Genomic DNA, 19,284 nt, shown 5'->3' with positions numbered 1-19,284 from the left:
ATAAACTCACTCCCTGGTTCACAAACAGAAGAGTGCAGAGATACATGCTGAAGGTAGCAATTAGGAATTGCTGAGAAAAATGTATTCGTATAAATGCTGCTGGAACATGAAATGTGAGTTTTATTTCAATCAGATGCAGAAGGAAATTCATACTCTCAAAAAGTAACAGAGAATGACAGATATAGAATGCAACCCACACTCTCACACTGTAGCAGAAACTAACGGATGCAGAATGAAACTCATATTATCGCACTGTAGCAGAGACTGACTGATGCAGAATGAAACCCACACTCTCACTCTGTTTCAGAGACTGACAGATACAGAATAAAACCCACACTCTCACACTGTAGCAGAAACAGGATCGATTTGCAGATAAAAAAGCAGGTGTGACAGTGCAAAATGCCGCATATGCTGGAAAAATCGATTCCGGATTGTTTGTGGCAAGAGAACCACAGTGAAAGTTTCTGGTTGGATAATGGGAACGGTCGTGTCCGCTGCCTATACAACTGTGGAACGTTGTAAATGAAGCCCGCTCATTACTCACTTAATGGTCTCATTACACATTTTGATCGAATTACACATAGGGATCAGACTGAGGTAAAGCCAATTGATAGTGACGTGTCCTGTTACATTTCCACATTATTTGCATCTGAGACACTGCCGGTGATGTAATTTGTTTTTTCAGTAACAGTGGTCAGATGTGGGACTTGTCACTGGAGATCGATCCCCTGTATAAATAAGAGCCTGTTGCAGTACGTCAGTCCAGAGTGTCTTGCCGAGCTTTGGAATTCAGAGCAATAGCGTTCGCTGCGTCACTCAGATGGGATATCCAGTAATCTGGCGGTTTGAAGACGGTTTGAAGACATTTACTATCCGGTTATTTCAGCCGTTGGAATTCCTGGTAAGCCGCTGTCACATCTGCAAACGGCAGAAACTGAGAGTTAATACGAATATTCTTATTCTGAAGTGTTTTTCTCGCTACTTGTTTCCACAGTCACCTGTCATGTCCCCGCATTTCATTCATGGGCGTAAGGTTCTGGCAATATTAATCCCATTGCTTTCGTAGCAGGCAGCGGTCCATTATGGAGCCGAGATGCTATCTGATTGAAATCCTCTCCGCTGCCCCGATGCATAGAATAACGGTGAATTGAAATGTCTGCACAGGAGGGCACCGGGTTATACCGCATCTGTGAGAACCTGTCGTCCTTCTGTGGGTCTGTCCATAGGAATTGCGTGTGAATTGTGTGACGGGATAATGGAACAACGTTCAGGGCTTATTTATTTTAGAAATGTGAGCAGAGGTAACAGCAGATGCAGATTTCGTTTTGTTCCTGTGCTGCTCCGAACCAGTGATGCGGTTATTTAATGTCCATGCTTCACTGTTTTGCCCCCTAACTCTCAATTCTCAACTGCGGCAGAGGAAGCCTTTAAGCAGCTCCTCTCTCGTCGGTTTTGATAATTTCCCCCAGATTTAACACATTTACAAAACTCGTGGCAAGTTCTCTGTCACACCAATAATGCAGACTGTCAGCGGGTTCATATGTTCTGCGTCCGGTTTTGAGACAGAAAAAAATCACAAGATCTAATCTGAGTCTATCACACTGCTGCTCAATTTCCTGAACTCGTCAGTAATTTCACTGCTTCCTTCCCTCTCTCTTGCAGTTAACCTGGTGGCGATTTTAATCCTGTCCCGAGGAAAGTGCGGTCTCTCCAGATGTATCACTCGCTACCTGCTGGGAATGGCAGCGGCCGATCTCATGGTCGTTATCTCTGAACCCCTGCTGAAGTGGACTGTTATGATATATTTCAGATTTTCTGTCTTCCGTTTGACTCCCGTTTGCAGGGTCGTTTATTGCCTGCTTGTAGCCAGTACCGGGATCTCTGTCTGGCTGACAGTCGCGTTCACCTGTTACAGATTTGTGGCCATTTGCTGTGTAAAGCTGAAAATAAAATATTGCACGGAAAGAACGGCGGCTGTGGTTATCGGGACAGTGAGCGTCCTGGGCTGTTTAGAAAGTATCCCTTTCTATTTTACATTACAGCCTACGAAGATAATTAATGGAGTTTTCTATGGCTGTTTGACCAAAAAGAGCTTTTCTGCGTCCCACACGTGGGGCGCATTTGTGATGATTCATCGCATTTTCATGCCTGTTCTCCCGTTGTTTCTGATTTTATTGTTCAATGTTCTGACCGTTAGACGGATTTGTTTCGCCAATAAAATCCGGATGGGGCTGTGGGGCCGCAGTGATGGAAAAAATGACAAGGACCCGGAGACGGAGAGCCGGAAATCGGTCGTTTTACTGTTGAGTATAACCGGGAGTTTTATATTGTTGTGGTTAACACGGGTGGTAATCGATATCTACCAGTGGATTACAAAAATCACTCTCTACTCGGCCGTGGACCCTGTTTATATCGCAGACTCTACGGCTGTAATACTGCAGGTCCTCAGCTCCTGCACCAACACATGTATTTACGCCGTGACTCAGAGCAAGTTCAGAGAGGAGCTGAAGAACGCGGTGAAATACCCGCTGAAAATGTTAACTAATTATGTTAAATCATAGAGCGACCAGTTCCGTTCTGCAGTACACAGAACTCAAACACCACGTTCCCTCTATACCTGACTGCCGATATGTAGAACAACCGCCAACAGCTGAGCTCTCTAAAATACGGATATGTTTTTTTTTCTTTTTTCAACTCCGGCTCCATCTGCGGACGGCTCTGTCTTTGTCCCAGCATATTTCCGTCTTTACCTCCGTTCACGTCCCAAGGCCTCGTGATATTCTGTTTTCTTACTTCGCCTTCTATTCTTTGTTTCTCTCTGTCCACTCGCCCGGTCCCTACTGAACAAAATAAATCTCTGTTTTATGTAGTGCATATATTTACTCTGATAATACCTGTACGCTGAACTGTAATAAAATTCCAAAGCCATGGGAAAAAGTTGCTCGTTTTTGTATTATCTCTCTCTCTCTCTCTCTCTCTCTCTCTCTCTCTCTCTCTCTCTCTCTCTCTCTCTCTCTCTCTCTCTCTCTCTCTCTCTCTCTCTCTCTCTCTCTCTCTCTCTCTCTCTCTCTCTCTCTCTCTCTCTCTCTCTCTCTCTCTCTCTCTCTCTCTCTCTCTCTCTCTCTCTCTCTCTCTGGATCTAACTGAGTTCTATCTGGAACTGTAATCGATATTTGAAATCCGAATTAAACAAGGAAATTACTGGAAACGCTCAGCTGGGAAGGTCGAGTCGGTTGGAATGTTAATTAATATTTGATGATCTGAGCTTACCGTTCATCACAAGGAAAATGAATCAAACACCTCGTGTCTGAGGATTGAAAGACAGTGTTTTTTACAGAATTACTTTAAATGATGCGGTACCGCTTGCTGACGGAACATTCCTCATTTTTTTGCATTTCTAGCTCCGTCTCACTGATACACCGCCCTGCAGCCGATCAGCGTTATACAACACCGGTATAACTCATGCAGTTTGAGTGGTTTGACGACTACAACAAAACTGTCCGGCAAGATTATATGACAAGACCACCGCATTCCAGAGATGGCAGAGGGCTTAATTCGGTTGTGTGAATGCACCCCATATCCTCCTGATGCTGACTGCTGTCTGAGTACAATCACAAACAAGACTAACCTGCAAATGCTGGAAATAAAGGTACTACCCACAAGATCCTGGAGGAACTCAGCAGGCCATGCAGCATCTATGTAAAAGAGACGTTTCGGGCCTCGACCCTTCAACAAAGTGATCCAGCACAATAGGATTGGACTTTTCTACCGTGATTGCAGTGTCAGCGACAGATCTTAGACAACCTGGCATGCCTCTTACAAATGGTGTAATTGTGCAGAATAATAAGGAATGGGTGGTCTGAGGCCCCCATTACGTCGTGTTAAAATGCCACTAGCAAACCCTTGTTGGACATTCACAAATAATTGGAAACGAGCTGGATAGTCAGATATGCCCAGAGCAGAGGAAGTTGACAAAGCGGTGTTAAGAGTATTAAAGGCTGCGTTCATTTCCTGAGTCTGTTGCATTTCGGCGGACATGCTCAGTAATGTGGCTTGTCGAAGAGAAGCCTACATCAGTTGATATTCAGGAATCCAATGTCTACAATAATTGAAAATTCCCAAAACGGGAAGCATTTCAGTTCGGGAGCGGGGTGGTGCTTCATTAGTAAAACAAGTCACTCATTATCAGAACCTGGTTTTGGAAACGGTAAAACAGGAAAATTACAAGGACCACAGGTTGGTAGCAGCACTTCCTGATCCGAAAGTGCTTTTATGATAGGCTTCATGCCTTCCACTGCCTCGGATGACCGTACAGAGGTTAGAATAGCATTGGGCTTCGTGTGGTGGGGCGCAATGTACACGGTTCACATTTTTTATGCATTGCCTACGAAGAGGGAGGTACCTGCGAAACCAAACAGATTACGAAATACCCGGTCGTACCGGGCGGTGGGAAATAGGTCAAACTTTGTTTTAACGATGAAGGAAATATTATACATCCAGCCTGAATGGAATGAAGTTGTCCAATAACATTAGTATTAGGTAGAGTTAAACTGAGTGAGGTTTAACTCCTGTGAAGTCGGAAACACGAGTTCGAGTAGTTCGGGAGTTGCACTGTGTTTGACTATAGTGACATGACGGGTTAAGGTTGGCAATTTAAATCGCTCATTCTGTTGTTCAATAAAAAAACAATTCTGCCATTATTCCCTCTGGATAAGTTGAACAAGTAAGTATACTTGGAGAGCACAGGACCACACAAGATCAAAGAGTGAGTCTATGGCTGCTGCCAGAGTTAGCATGTGATATACAAAATTATTCATTTGTATTCATTGGAGTTCACTAAGGAGAATGACATGGAGAGAAGTGAGGTCAGGGAGGGAGTATAGTGATATTTTCAGACGTACTGATACTGAGGAGGTGATGGTGTCGTGTATTAAGTTGTGCATTCCTTTGGGGGATTCAGTCCACTGGGAACAAAGGCCCCATCCAGGCAAACATGCAGTATAAGTTGTCATTATGGTCAGTAAACAGACATTGCGTAGAGGGGGCTGTTTCTGTGCTGTACTGTTCCCAGTTTATTGGTCAATGAATTGAAGCCCAGTGGGCAACGGATCAATGGGGTCTGCGACTGTGGTTCTCGACCGGGACACAGTGCCTGCCAGGTTGGGGGGATCAAGCAATCAGCATGCTCGAAGAGGAACTAGGAACGTTATTTAGGAAAATAAACTTATCGAGCTGTCTGAAGAAAATGGGGGACGGGACGGAATGAATGTTGTTGTAGCAGGAGCTAGTATAGGTTTGATGGGCTGGATGATCTACACCACCCACAGTGATCCCGTGGCTACTAATAACATCAAACTCTTAGTCTGATCTCCAGGGGAATTGTAATCCATCTGGGCCCACAAGATCAGTTTATTAAATAAGGGTACACGTCTGTAAAGTCACTTACACTGTATTCCAAGCAGACCCACCTGCCAGAGGATGCACCGGTCAGTAAGGGCACAGACTAGTACAAGACTCCAATACAAGAGTAGATTTGTTTTCAACACTGATCACCTATATCTGGACAATCCCAGTTTTGCACTGCAGCTGTGATTAAAAAAAGCACCATCAGCATTGTGTTATAGTGGCATAAGCATTTGCAACACCATGCACGGTATGGGAAGGATACGCACCACTGAAAGAGTTGGCACCAGACCGAAGACAGTCATCTCTGCAATAGTCGGCACCATTCTGCAAGGCCACTGAGCTTTACAATAGCTGGCTCCGCACGGCAAGGTACACATGTTTACGACAAATGGCAACGAGCTGTAAGGATATAGATCTTTACGTCAGCGGCATCGTACTGTAAGTGTAGAGACCTTTATTACAACTAGCACCATTTTCCAAGGGTAGAGACCACGGCAAGAGCTAGCACTGGATTGTAAGGGCAGACATCTTAGTAACTGTTGGCAGCATGCTCTGAGGGGACATTCCCTTACAACAACTAGATAGCAAAAGACCCGCACAGCCACAGATAAGTTGGGCGTACAGGGGATGTTTCCAGTGGTAATGTATCCAGAACCAAAGGGGACAGCCTCAGAATTGAGGGGCGAACTTTTACAAAGGACATAAGGAAGATTTTTTTTCTTTATCCAGAGAGTCGAGAATGTGAGAGACAGGGGTAGAGACCAAGTCCGTAGGTAAGTTTAAGGCACTGTAATATTGTCCCTGATTAGAAGTACAACTCCACGTTCTTTTACCTCCACCTCTGCGCTTTCTAAACTTATGAAATCCTTTTATAGTCATCATCCATTCTAGTCCCGCTCTCCGTCTGGGATCTGTAATGTACTCGTCGCATTAGAAGTCTGATTTCAACCCAACAAATAACTTATTTGAATTTTGCCTCCGCCTTACTTCATTTTCTGATCCGGTGCTCTCGTTCCGAGCCCATAGGAAAATTAGTTTAAACCCTCGACAAACAGTACCTAACCTTCCGGTCAGGGTAGTAGTTCCCCTGACAAACACGCTGGTTGAACTCGACAGGTCGGGCAGCATCCGCTGAAGTGAGCAGTTACTGTTTCGGGCCGAGATCCTTCGTCAGGACTGAAAAGAGAGGGGGCAGGGGCCCTATAAAGAAGGTAGGGGAGGGTGGGAAGGAGAAGGCTAGTAGGTGCCAGGTAAAAAAAAAAAACTAATCAGAGGAAAGATCAAGGGGTGGGGGAGGGGAAGCAGAGAGTGTATAGGAAGGAGAGGTGAAGAAGGGATCTAAGGGGAAAGCACTATGGGTACTAGAAGAAGGCAGAGTCATGAGAGGTGATAGGCAGCTAGAAGAGGAGGTAGAGTTTAAGTGGGATGGGGCACGGTAGAGGGAGGGAATTAACGGAAGTTGGAGATTTCGATGTTCATAACAAGGGGCTGGAGACTAGCCAGACTGTATATAAGGTGTTGCTCCTCCAACCTGAGTTTGGCCTTATCGTGGAAATAGAGGATGCAGTGTATGGACATGTTCGAATGGGAATGACAAGCAAAGTTGCGGTAGGTGGCGAACGGCAGGTCCTGTTTGCTGTGGAGGACGGAGAGGAGGTGCTCGACGAAGACTTCCCCCAATCTGCGTTGGGTATTGCCGATGTAAAGGAGGCCGCACCGGGAGCACCGGATGTAATAGTTGACCCCAGCACACTCACTTGTAAAATGTTGCCTCACCTGGAAGGTCAATTTGGGGCCCTGAATTGTTGTAAGAGAGGAGGTGTCGGGACTGATGTAGCACTTACGCTTGCAAGGATAATAACCTGCTGAGTTCATCCAGCGTGTTTGTTCGTGTTGTCTTAACCACAGTATCTGCAGTGTACTTTGTGTTTACCATTAGTTCCCCTCCAGTTCCGATGGAATCCGTCCCTCTTGTACGGATCACCCATTCCCCGAAAAAGCATTCCAATGGCCCAAGGAGTTAAAACCCTGCAGCCTGCACTATCGTCCCTCAGACACACATTCATACCATTCCGACTTGCGCCAGCACGATCAGTCAGAAGTAATCCGGAGATAAGTACGTTGGAGGTCCTTGTTCAGTCACATTCCCAACTCTATGTACTCACTGCGTGAAGCTCTTCCTCATTTTGCCTGTGTCATTCATGCCAACACACTTCACAAGCTCTGACTGTTCAGCTTTCAGCTTGATGATATCCTTGAGACACTCGGATGCATCCTGGAACCTTGCGTCCCGGAAGCAGCACACCAACCTTGTGTATTTGCTGTCATAGAGTCTCCTGGCTGTCCCCCTATCTATCTGGTCGCCTATCACTACAATACTGCCTGACTTTACCCTTATATACAGCGCCTTAGAGCCAGCTCCATTGCAACGGCTGCTGTTGTGCCCTGATGAATCATCAACCCCACCCTGTTCTATCCAAATCCATATACTTGTTGCTGAAGGGATTAGCCATAGGAAAAACGCAAATAATTTTAGTCAGATTTTGAACATAAATAAATTCGTATAGTTTGGTACAGACAAAAGTCATCGATAGTGTCATCTCACTCGGGCTGTTATCTGAGAATCTGATTTAAAATCTGCTGTGCTCTGACACCGGAGGTCTCGACTAATATTCGGAGCCAAAGTTTGTATACTAGGAGTGAAATGTGACTGCACAGCCCTCCTTCCATTGACCCAACGCGAGCTGAATGGCACGTTCATTGGCAGAGGGATACCGTCCTTTGTGTGCATCGGTGACAGAAGGAGGGAAGAGGGGATGGGTGACAAGGAAATTACCGTGTTCAGTGTCAGTGCCATCTCGGTGGCAGCTATGACCTTCTGAGACTGACTCCCTTGTCATGGTCGGAATGGATCCTTTGCTCTTGGATGTGGAGCAGCAAGAGCCGGTGCCAGATTCCAGGAACAACTCTCACCAGTTCCGGGACCAGGTGAATTTCTCCACTGTGGCCGGGTGGGACTGGTGTACTGGGAATGCGGTTTCACTCACAATGGGTTGTTCTGCCATTCCACCCCGTGTGTCGAAAGGAGCTCGCCGTGAAATGAAAATCATACCTCATTTCTGATCAATCCTGGAGGAATAATAAGTTTGTTGTGGACAGTCCTGTGGGATTATGTTACATTGGAAAGACATGTTTACATCTCCAACACTGTATGTACGAATTACAACAACTCGCTGCTTTTCTGATTGCATTGTCCGTTTACCTACCGTCACGGGAGCTCGCAGCTTCTGCCTACTCGCAATGCACTATGACTGCTCAGTGCAAGAGGACATGGCTGTAAGGTAAGGGGAGGAAAGTTAAAAGGGGATATTGGAGGAAGGTCTTTTACTCAGAGAGTGGTTCGTGCGTGGAATGCACTGACTGAGTCAGTGGTAGGGGCAGATACACTAGTGAAGTTGAAGAGACTACTCGGCAGGTATATGGAGGAATTTAAGTTGGTGTGGGGTTATGTGGGAGGCAGGGTTTGAGGGTCTGCACAACATTGTGGCTCGAAGGGCCTGTAATGTGCTGTACTATTCTAGGTTCTGTGTTCTATAAGTTCACAGATAGATGTAAAACGAAAAACTTTCCCCTTGAAATCTGGAGGATGCATGGCAATGCACAAGTGCAGACAAAATGCAGACAAAATGTCTACGTAAGGCCAGGAGATCCATATCAAATGGTGGAATGTGAAGTACAATGGTGGACCAGAGGGATCGCGGAGAGCACATGGACAGATCTCTGAAAGTATGGGCCCAGTTTATTGGGCAATTTAGCAGCCGAATTGAGATATGATTCTGTTGACTGACGGTAGTGAATGCCAGAGCAGGTAGCTCTGCTGGATCTATAGAAACACTAGCCTGCATAAACATGTAGTGTTGTGCGCAGTCTGGCCATTCCGCCAAAGGGACATACAGACACAGTAACATTAACATTAGGAAGATGTGATGTGCAAGCACACTTCTACTTTCAACGTCAGGCATGAATTCTTAAGAATCCAAACTCCATATCGCGGTATAACTTCTGGAAACTTTTAGACCTTTAGTTGTCACATATCTACGAACAGCAGTTTGAAAATACTCAAAACTACTCTCCTACCACAATTCCGGGGGAAAAGGTAGCAAAGATTCAGGAGTGAATACGGCATCACCCTGAAAACGCGTGTTACGGGGCTTAATTACAATATTTATTATACTATTATAGAATGTATTTATAATTATATGAAGTATAATATAATATTGGCTTCACAATCTGTCTACTTTTGATGTTGCACCTTATCATCTACCTTACTCTACAGCGGTAATACGTCACTCCGCATTCCGCAATTCAACTACTATGACCACAGTTACATAATTGAATAACGTAGAACCGTTCCAAATCTAGAACTACTGAAGTTCATGCAATAGCGTATGTTAATAATTAGGTGTGAACATTGACATTGTCAGCCGGTTGTCCTATTTCCGCCTGAAAGACTTTTGCAGTACTATTCCAAAATAACTACTATCGTTCGGCGGTCAGTTTGTAAAATGAATTTGGAGGTGTCATCTGGAGGTAGTTTGTTATAGTTGTGCAAAATGTAGGTTGAATAAAAAATGCTGCTAATTATACAGGATGATTTAATGTCAGATTTATGGGACAAAAGCAAAAAGAAAAAATATGATCCCTTCACTCTCACGTGATATCAGAGGCCGAAAGATATACAATGAACTCCAAACACTCACACTGCAGAAGAGACTGCGAGGTAGAGTATGAAATCCACACTGTTACACTATACTAGAGAATGACAGGTTCTGAATAAACCCAATACTCTCACACTGTACTAGAGACGAATACGCACAGAATTATACCGACACTCTCACTCTGAAGAAAAGTCAGCGAGATGCAGAATGAAATCCACACTCTCACACTGTAGAAGAGACACAGAGATACAGTATGAAATCCACACTCTCACTCTCTAAAATGTACCAGCAGGAACAGATGAACCCTACACTGTCACACTGTACCAGAGACATGACCTGATGTCTATTGTTTGGCTCCTTCTTGGCGACTTTGTAACTCCCCAGAACCATCTCTGATGATCGCTGTTTCGTTGGTCTTAAGCCTGCTTTTTTCATCCTCGGGAATGGATATTCCTCATCTTGTCACAGACATGACCCCTTCGAGTTACCATCCTTTCCCTACCTCACTGTGGCAAACCAACCCAGAACGCCAAGCACTAAACAACTTTCACATTTCTGTTGGGCTTTTCCCTGAACACATCAGTTCCTAGTTTTCATCCCCAGGTTCCTGCCTCATAGCATCATAATGAGTACTCCCCCCCCCCCCAAATTAAACACTTCCCAATATATTCTGCTCAAATCTTTGTTCCTGGCTATGTAAGAGTTCAGGGGGTTGACGTCAGTATCAGCAAAACACTCCCTAAGCCTCGTATATCTTAGTTGAGCTTATTCTCTTCAACCATCAACTTTCTAAATTATTTCTAAACTTTTCTAAATAAAAAAAAAACTACGTCGCTGTTTGAATTCTTTTTGCGCCACATCTCTTGTTTATTTATTTCTTATTGTTTATTTTAGCGCCGCTTTTGGACGTATTGTACTATACAGACATTTCACGACATTTACTGGATATAGTAAACGTGATGCTGGTTCCGAGTCTGGTGATGGAAATGAGGAGCCAATGATGATGCATAATATGCACCACCATTTACTGAGACCTTATTCGGAGCCATGGAAGTACCCGCTGTACGACAGTGTTAAAGTACCCCCGCTTGTTATCATTGAAGGCTAAAGATTTCTATAATAAACTCTGTGACAAATATTACCAATACCAAATGGGCATCGGCTTTCCTGGCTCCGAATAAGGGCTCACGTTTACTATCGTTGTCAATCATGCCTGCGCAAAGGGCTGCTGAGTTCATTGTGACTGAAGAAATATGGGTAAAGTTGGAATAAAATGATGGAATCCGTACGGTCCACAATTACTTCAGGCAAATAACTCAGACTGTTCAAGCTCGCTGTAAGGTTCATATGATGTGGGATTGGTTTCAGGATAAATCGTGAGCTAAATTAAAGCTATAATTTGCTTTGAGAGATATGGAGGGAGATGTAATACAATTAAGAACAAATGAAATTAATATGAAGGCAACAATAGAAATAGGTGCTGGTTCATGACTGGCATTTCAATCCGGAATGCGCGGAACTGCTTTAAAAAGTTTCTGATTGTCTACTTTACCAGACGGTGTTATGGACTGAGCTTTCCGTATTCCCTGTGGCGCCGTGAGAACACAGAAGTAGAAACGGCGCATTGTTTGTTAACTGACTGTAACTAACTCGAGTTGTGTGCAACCATTGTTGCTGTTGTTGTTTTTTTTTTTTAACCGGTGTATAGATTAATGCATAAAAGGGCAGCGAGATCAGAACGCAGCGGAGTGGCGCTTAGTGCAAGAAGTGCGGCATATTTTGTACAATATCCGAAAAATGGCTCTACTGACAATCCGGCATGTGGCGATTGTATTTTACCCTATTCTGGCAGCTTTCGGTGTTCCGGGTAAGTGTACACATCCTCTGTCTGAAATGTTATGACGCTCTTCTGTTAACAGACATTTCACTCGGTATTCTTTCTCTCAGAAACCAACCCAGCGCGGAGACACGGCAGTCTATTGCTGCTGAACGGTTCGTCGCCGCTCTCTACGCTGATGCAGGATCAGGTTCACTGCTCCCACTCCCCCCGCCGCCTCCAAAGTTCAACGCAGACGATGGTGCTCAAATTCAGAGCGACCAATCCTCCCCGATGTTGACCACTGTCAGCGTAAATTTGATACAGCCGATTGAAATGTATTTTTGTGATTTAACTTTTGGTGCAGGAGCAGTGGAACAGTACGAATTGTGGGAACTTTGCGGATTGTAACAACTGCTGCCGTAGCTGAATTCTCTCTCTGTCTCTCTCTGTCTGTCTGTCTGTCTGTCTGTCTGTCTGTCTCTCTCTCTCTCTCTCTGCCTCTTTCGCCCTGTCTCTTTCAGGCTCTAGCTCTTTCTCTCTCCTCTCTCTCCTTCTTTCTCTCTCTTTCTTGCTCACTCGCTCCTTCCCTCTCCTTCCGTCCCCACCCCTACCTTTGTGAATTTCAGATCAACCCTTTGATAATATGTCTTATCCGTACCAGTTGGGAATTATAGTAAATATAGCTATCACAGGAATTGAGTGTCCAGCTGGAGATTTGAATTAATTTCTCCCTATCACACCTTTAAGATGATAATAAATGTGATGAAAAATGGCAGATATATCCAAGCGTAAGAGCTTATTTATTTATTGACGTTTCTGACAGTATTCGAGTGTAACACTTCTCCTCGCCCTGTTTGTAACTCACGCTTTGTATCTCTTCCCCTAGCGAACGTATTGACAATGGTGGTCCTCTTCCGAGGGAATTGCGGCCTTTCCAAATGTATATCCCACTACATGTTTGCCATGGCAATGGCAGATCTCCTGGTGATGATGTTCTGTGTAATCGGGTATCATATCGTCATGTACCAGTTTCCAACGTCCTTCCTGTCCTACACATCCGCCTGTAAGGTTGGTATGTACCTCAATGTAACCAGCCTGCAAGCCTCGGTCTGGTTCACTGTCCTGTTCACAGTCGATCGGTTTGTAGCGATCTGTTGTCAGAAGCTTAAAGCGAAATATTGCACAGTGAGGACAGCTGTTTCCGGCATTATAACCGTGGCGCTCCTGTTGCATTTACAGAACGTCCCGTTTCTATTTGAGTTTAACCCCGTCAGTGTAGTTAACGGTAATCATTGGGGCTGTAAGCCGAGCTCGTGGTTCATGACGTCTCCTGTGGGAGCCTCATTCTCCATTCTGCAGAGTATTTTAACTGTTATATTACCTTTTGTTCTGATAGCCCTGTTTAACTGTGTGACAGTAAGGCGTATTTTATTAGCCGGTAAATTGCGACGCGGACTGCGGGGTCACAGCAGTCAAACACAGAAGGATCCGGAGATGGAAAGCCGCCGGAAATCCATCATTTTACTCTTTAGTGTGTCTGGCAGTTTCATTCTGTTGTGGCTGACGTCCGCTGTGACCTTTCCGACCACCCGACTCGCAGCAACCGCGCATTACGACGGAGATTACACCGATTTTGCCTACGTCGCCACTGAAGCCGGCCACTTTCTCATGTACCTGAGTTCCTGCACGAACACCTGCATTTATACAGCGACCCAGGCTAAGTTTAGAGAAGAAATACGGCGGGTGTTAAAATCTCCTTGGACTTTGTTTTCAATATTGGTTAAAAGGCACAGGTAAAGCAAAGCTCATGTTCGTAAAATTCGAAAGTTCATTAAGCACTAATTCTCCGCATCGGGCACCCGTCATTGGGTCGCGATGTGCATCTGAGTTTTATGTGTTTATGTATAATGGGTCTGGCTGTTGACTTGGAACAAAATAACACTCAACTTCATTTTAGAGCAGGAGCGTCCTCGACGGCCGTGATGTCATCAACATTCCCGGTATCTGATCACTCATTCAGTTTCACAGCTGCGTTGACCATCAGGTCTCATCTGGCCGCAGGGTAACTCGGGTAAAGCTGGAGCAATCGCAATGACTTTTATACTGGCAGTGGAGATTCGCTGCGGTCAGCGTTGTGACAGAGCCACCTTCTTGGATATTGCAGCGGGGGATCAATATTGCATAGGTTCTGCCCCAGCTCGACTACGGCGAACTATGCCAATCCCCAGAGCAATAATACAGCCCGTATCCCTCTCTATATTTGTTAAGCCAAGTCTATACAAACACTTTTCCATTATTTTATTATCACCTACATCCAGCACGTCTGCTGCAGATATAACCAAGCAAACGGGGCGAAAAGAGAATGTCTTCAGGTCTGTGTACGCATGTGCCTGTAGGTTTAGCCACTGCAGACGTAGGAAAAGGCAAAGCTGTTGGCTATCTGTACAATATACACCTCCTCGTAATTGAAAAAAAATCTACAAGGACCCTTCACTTCATTTTCTATTTGAAACAATCAAACTTCTCCTTATAATTTATCCCATTCCCCACAGTCTAGAAACAAACGTGAATTTTGATCTACCATTGTTCAGTTCTTACAAAATCCATCCCATGACGTGGGAATCAGAATTGCACCCGTTGCTGTCACTCTGCTCTAACCAGTGCTCCGTACAGATGTAAGACCGAGTCGGAATTCTTCCACGCAATGCTTCGGCGTACAATGCACGTATAACAAAAACCCCTTGTACTGTCCACTTGTCCCACTGCATTCAGAGAGGTATGACCTAGCATTGCAAGGTTACAACTAAAATCAACCCTGCCAAGGTCTATATGTCCTCCCAGAATGTTATTTCACAAAGTGCATTAAGTCACTTTTTGATTCACATACTGTTTTGCGAACAATAAAGGACCCAGCAGTAAATCTACACTTGCCGCTTATAGCCGGCATCCGGGAACAGAGAGACACACGCACACTACCATTTGCATCCATTTACCGAGCTGATATTGTGACTAGTTTGCCAATTCATCTCGGCGTCCCTGTATCTGTCATCGGAGTCTTCTTAGAAACCTTACTGAAGTCCTTCCAAACTCCCACTATCTTCCTGCTTTGTTAAATCGTCGAGATTATTCCTTTAAAATCACAGTCACTTTAATTCCCTATTCCGTTTAAGTTCTGATCTTTATGTGTCTGGCCACATGCACTGATATACGGGTGAAACACCCCGGTTTCCTTGCCTGCGTAAGTCTAAGGAAGACATTTTAATTCCCGCCAAACTTGTGAGATTGAGACCTCGAGCCCACCTCAAACTCTTGTTTGTGTGGATGCTGTGTAATCTGCTATCCTGTTACAAATAACAGACTGTACGTTGCACATGATTAAAGGAGATATATTTATGAATCTTGACTTAACTGAAAGGTTAGTAAAGAATAATAAAAATAAAAAAGCACAATCCAAATTAAACAGTCAAATGTGCAGAAGTTGAAACTCATCTGGAAGTTCTCTATCACCAATGCAGGGCCCTCTGTCATCAAGAAATAACACACCGCTTTCCGAACGTCGCTCGCAACCCATCTCGAACAAATGGCTCTCCCATCAGATTCTGTGCTTCGACCGGTTCTCTGCAGCGTCATCTCTCCCCATCCCCCGCAGAACAAAACCCAAGCCCAACCTTAGTGTCCCTCACCAGAGAAACAACCCCTTAGTTCAACCATCCGAATTGGATGGAGCACATGTCTCCTCATCTCTTATGTTCAACCACAAGGCAAACGAACTGAAAACAAGCTGCTTTTACAGAACTAATATGAAACACGTACAGCATAACAGTAAATGTACGAACCGGGGCAATACACTCTGCCCATACCAAAATAGTCATGTCCTCATGAGTTAGAAGTAATTTGTCATCTCAAATTTATAACATCGTTTTCAGTAGAATTTCATGATGGCAGCATCTCTAGTCCATTTGTAAAGGGTCGTGACATATCTCACTAGTGGGATATTCGTAGCACTCTGCTCCCCTGGTGCTACATAGGAAAGCCTACCTGGGTGTCTCCTTATTCTTTGAGACTTCCTTGTCCCATCAACTACTACTTCAGTTTCAGACACTCCTTGGACACCTCTGGTGTACATGACGAGCCCCGGTCTATCAATCCTGTCTTCCTGAAAACCGGAACCTTCTGCTCAGCTTCATCCCCATTTACTGTGGAGACTACACACCCTTCCTGCTCCAGCTGCAAGCCTGACTGAGACCTGCTAATTCCACAAACCCCTCTCCTTCCACACCCCGCTAAGGTCACCTGACTCAGCGTGGGAAAGGATAAGAATGTCTTCCTCACGGTTTGCGGAGTTGGCGAAGGACAGCATATACCACAATCCCTTTTCCTCATCCTCCGAGTCCTTCAGTCTCTCCACGTTGCCGCAGAGTCCTCTTCCTAGTTGTAGGGTCCAGGGCAGGCTCTGGGTTAACACGCAACTCTTGCCCAAGAGGTAGAAGGTGTTTCTGATGCAGAATCGTCACAGGTCCATTCTCATCCTCTGGTATCGCCTATAATTCTGGTGCGTTTGACACCTGCTTCTCCATTACATAGGGGGTAACTCAAATGTATGCAAATGTATGCAAATTTGTCAGCAAATGTATGCTTCCCAGGTAGCCCCAGACTTTTATGACTACTCAGTCTTCAGGTATGCGTTAGCAGAAGTTAACTTTTTGATCATACCTCCTCCTATTTCTTTGATTCTGCTTGGTAGCCGAGACCTCAGCTAATTCATAAGCATTTTTCAGCTCCCTTCTCATCTCGGACACATACTGCAAAGAAGTCTTCTGCGGTAGATCTTCCTTGCCAGTCTCAAAACAGAGGTTGACGGGCAAACTTTCCTCGCGCCCAAACTCTACCATAACTTCCCTGTCTCATCGGAACGTACCGAAGGAGAACTCCAGACCTAACAAACTCTAGCCCATCTACACCTTGGGAGATGCAAAATGTCCCACCATGTCAACTGTTATTTTTATACCTTGCCACAATTTGTTTCCCTATCTGCTCCTCGGTATCCCTGTTACTACTGGGCGGCCTGTACAAAACACTCAGTGCAGTTATTGACCCTTTCCTGTTCCTCATGTCCACCACAGAGTCTCAGTAAACAACCACTCCTTGACGTCCACCTTTTCTGCAGGCTTGACACTATCTGATCAACATTTACACGCCCCACCTTTTTTGCCCCCCTCCCTGTCCTCTCTAAAACATGTAAAACCCGGCACTTTCCTAAACCTGAGCCATCCAAGTCTCTGTTATGACCTCTACATTATAGATCCAAGTTCTGATCCATGTTCTAAGCTCAACCGCTTCGTTTACAGTATTCCTTGCGTTAAGACAGACACATCTCAAACCGTCGGTCTGAGTGCGTCCGTTTTCTATCACCTGCCTATCCTCCCTCACACACTGTCTCCAAGCTTCCTCTATTTGTGAGCCAACCGCCTCTTCCCCAGTTACCACACCCCAACAATTCCAGTTTAAACTCTTCCTAGTAACGTTAGCAAGTCTCCAAAATATGATATTGGTCCCCTGGGATTCAAGTGCAACCCGTCCTTTTTTTACAGATCATCCCTGCCCCAAAAGAGTTCTTAGTGCTCCAGAAATCTAATTCACTGCCCCCTGCTTCAATCCCTCAGCCACGCATTTATACTCCCTCTCAGAAAAAAGGGGCAGAAAATCCCGAGATTACTACATTTGCGGTCCTGCTTCTCAACTTCCTTCCCAACTCCCTGTAGTCTGTTTTGAGGACCTCTTCCCCTTTTTCTACTTATGTAATCGGTACTACTACGTACCACGATGTCTGGCTGTCCTCCCTGCCACTGCAGAATATCGTGGACGCAATCAGAAACATCTCGGACCCTGGCACCTGGGAGGCAAATACCATTCGAGTTCCTTTCCTGCGTCCACAGAATCGCCCATCTGACCACCGAACTAGAGTGTCGCCCACCTCTACTGCTTCCTCTTCCCTTCCCTACCCTTCTGAGCCACAGGGCCGGACTCAGCGCCAGAGGAACGGACACTGTTGCCAGGGATACTCTCTAGTCCCTGACTGTTCCAGTTCTCTCTCGTGACTGGTACCTACTTGTCTGTCTCCCGTGGCCCCGGTGTGACCAATTCCTTTCACTCCTTATAATTCCTTTCTATCACCTCCTCGCTGGTCATTACCAGACGAAGGTCATCGAGCTGCAATCGCAGCTCCCTTACGCGGTCCATTAGGAGCTATAGCTGCACACAGCATGTGCAGATATGGCCGTCCGCGAAGCTGGGAGACTGACTACCTGGGAGACATGTCCCAGAAAGGTCAAACTCATCCTGTGAACAGATATGGCGGGGACCACGGGACTGAGAAAAGGGAATATATATATATATATATATATATTATTATTTTTTTTTTTTTCAGGTGGCAATTTGGGAACAGGTTTAATCAAGGTATCCATGTAAATCGGTATGTTTACAAACAGGAAGTGTGAGGGTGTTTGATGAACCATGCCATAAGACACGGGCAGTGGCTTCATCGTGTCAGCTGTCACCTGAATGCATCAGGGTGGATGATAGAAGGTTTTGCAGAGATGGCGAGTGCTGTCGGGGTCGGAGGAGTTTACAGAAATGGGAAGTGATGTAGGAGTTGGAAGGCATTGTACAGTTGACGAGGGGCGATTGGGCACTTCTCCACCACTGTGGAAATGGACTTGTAGTACCGAAACAGCATTTTTGTCTGCAAGAACATGAAATCCGTATTGTATCGGAGTGTTTTGCTAAAAATGTTCGTGCAGCGTTATGCTGACAGAACTTGCGTACCTGACATAAGACTGCAGTCCATAGAGTGTATTTCATGTGCCACCATATTGCCTCTTCTCCAAACCTGTCTGAGTACTTCTGCATAACCCGTTTTACTCTAAGCTATCTGCCCAGCGCCTACCTTCATATCAACTGCGAAGTTGGTAACCAGGCCATCAATTCTCTCATCGAATCATCGATATCTAACAGAACCCAGCAGAACGCCATTAGCTACCGCCAGAAAGCATAACAGGTTTGCATTGCTCTCAATCTTTGACTCCCGCAAATAATCCAATCTTCGATTGATGCCAATATCCTTCCTGTAATACCCTGACCTGTGATCTTGTTAAGCAGCCTCATGTAGAGCATCTTGTAAAAGACAAACTGAAAATTCAAACAAACAACTTTCACTGATTCACTTTTCTGTACTCTGCCTATAATTTCATCAAAGAATTCCAGCAGGTTTGTCAGGCAAGATTTCCCCTGAGGGAAACCATGCTGACGTTGGCCTACTTTATCATGCTTATCCAGGTACAT

At 45.1% G+C, this 19,284-nt stretch overlaps 1 protein-coding gene across 1 annotated transcript; it reads left to right on the top strand.

Moving 5' to 3' along the window:
- Nucleotides 1-8,706: 8,706 nt before the first annotated feature.
- LOC132388382 (probable G-protein coupled receptor 139) lies at nucleotides 8,707-18,997 on the top strand. The gene is made up of 4 exons (XM_059960727.1): nucleotides 8,707-8,747; nucleotides 12,072-12,202; nucleotides 12,830-13,736; nucleotides 18,871-18,997. Exons 1-4 carry the CDS (start codon nucleotides 8,707-8,709, stop codon nucleotides 18,995-18,997), a joined length of 1,206 nt encoding a protein of 401 aa, XP_059816710.1.
- The last annotated feature ends 287 nt before the right edge of the window (nucleotides 18,998-19,284 follow it).

The sequence above is a fragment of the Hypanus sabinus genome, unplaced genomic scaffold, assembly GCF_030144855.1.
Source record: "Hypanus sabinus isolate sHypSab1 unplaced genomic scaffold, sHypSab1.hap1 scaffold_311, whole genome shotgun sequence".
Classification (NCBI taxonomy): domain Eukaryota; kingdom Metazoa; phylum Chordata; class Chondrichthyes; order Myliobatiformes; family Dasyatidae; genus Hypanus; species Hypanus sabinus.
This window is presented reverse-complemented; position numbering and strand designations above follow the sequence as displayed.

Bases quoted from the DNA above. Each gene is read 5' to 3' on its own strand.
- LOC132388382 (XM_059960727.1), top strand. From the start codon at position 8,707: ATGCACTATGACTGCTCAGTGCAAGAGGACATGGCTGTAAG. The intron at 8,748-12,071 runs GTAAGGGGAGGA...TCTTTCTCTCAG, and splicing joins CAAGAGGACATGGCTGTAAG to AAACCAACCCAGCGCGGAGA. The intron at 13,737-18,870 runs GTAAAGCAAAGC...TTTTACTCTAAG, and splicing joins ATATTGGTTAAAAGGCACAG to CTATCTGCCCAGCGCCTACC.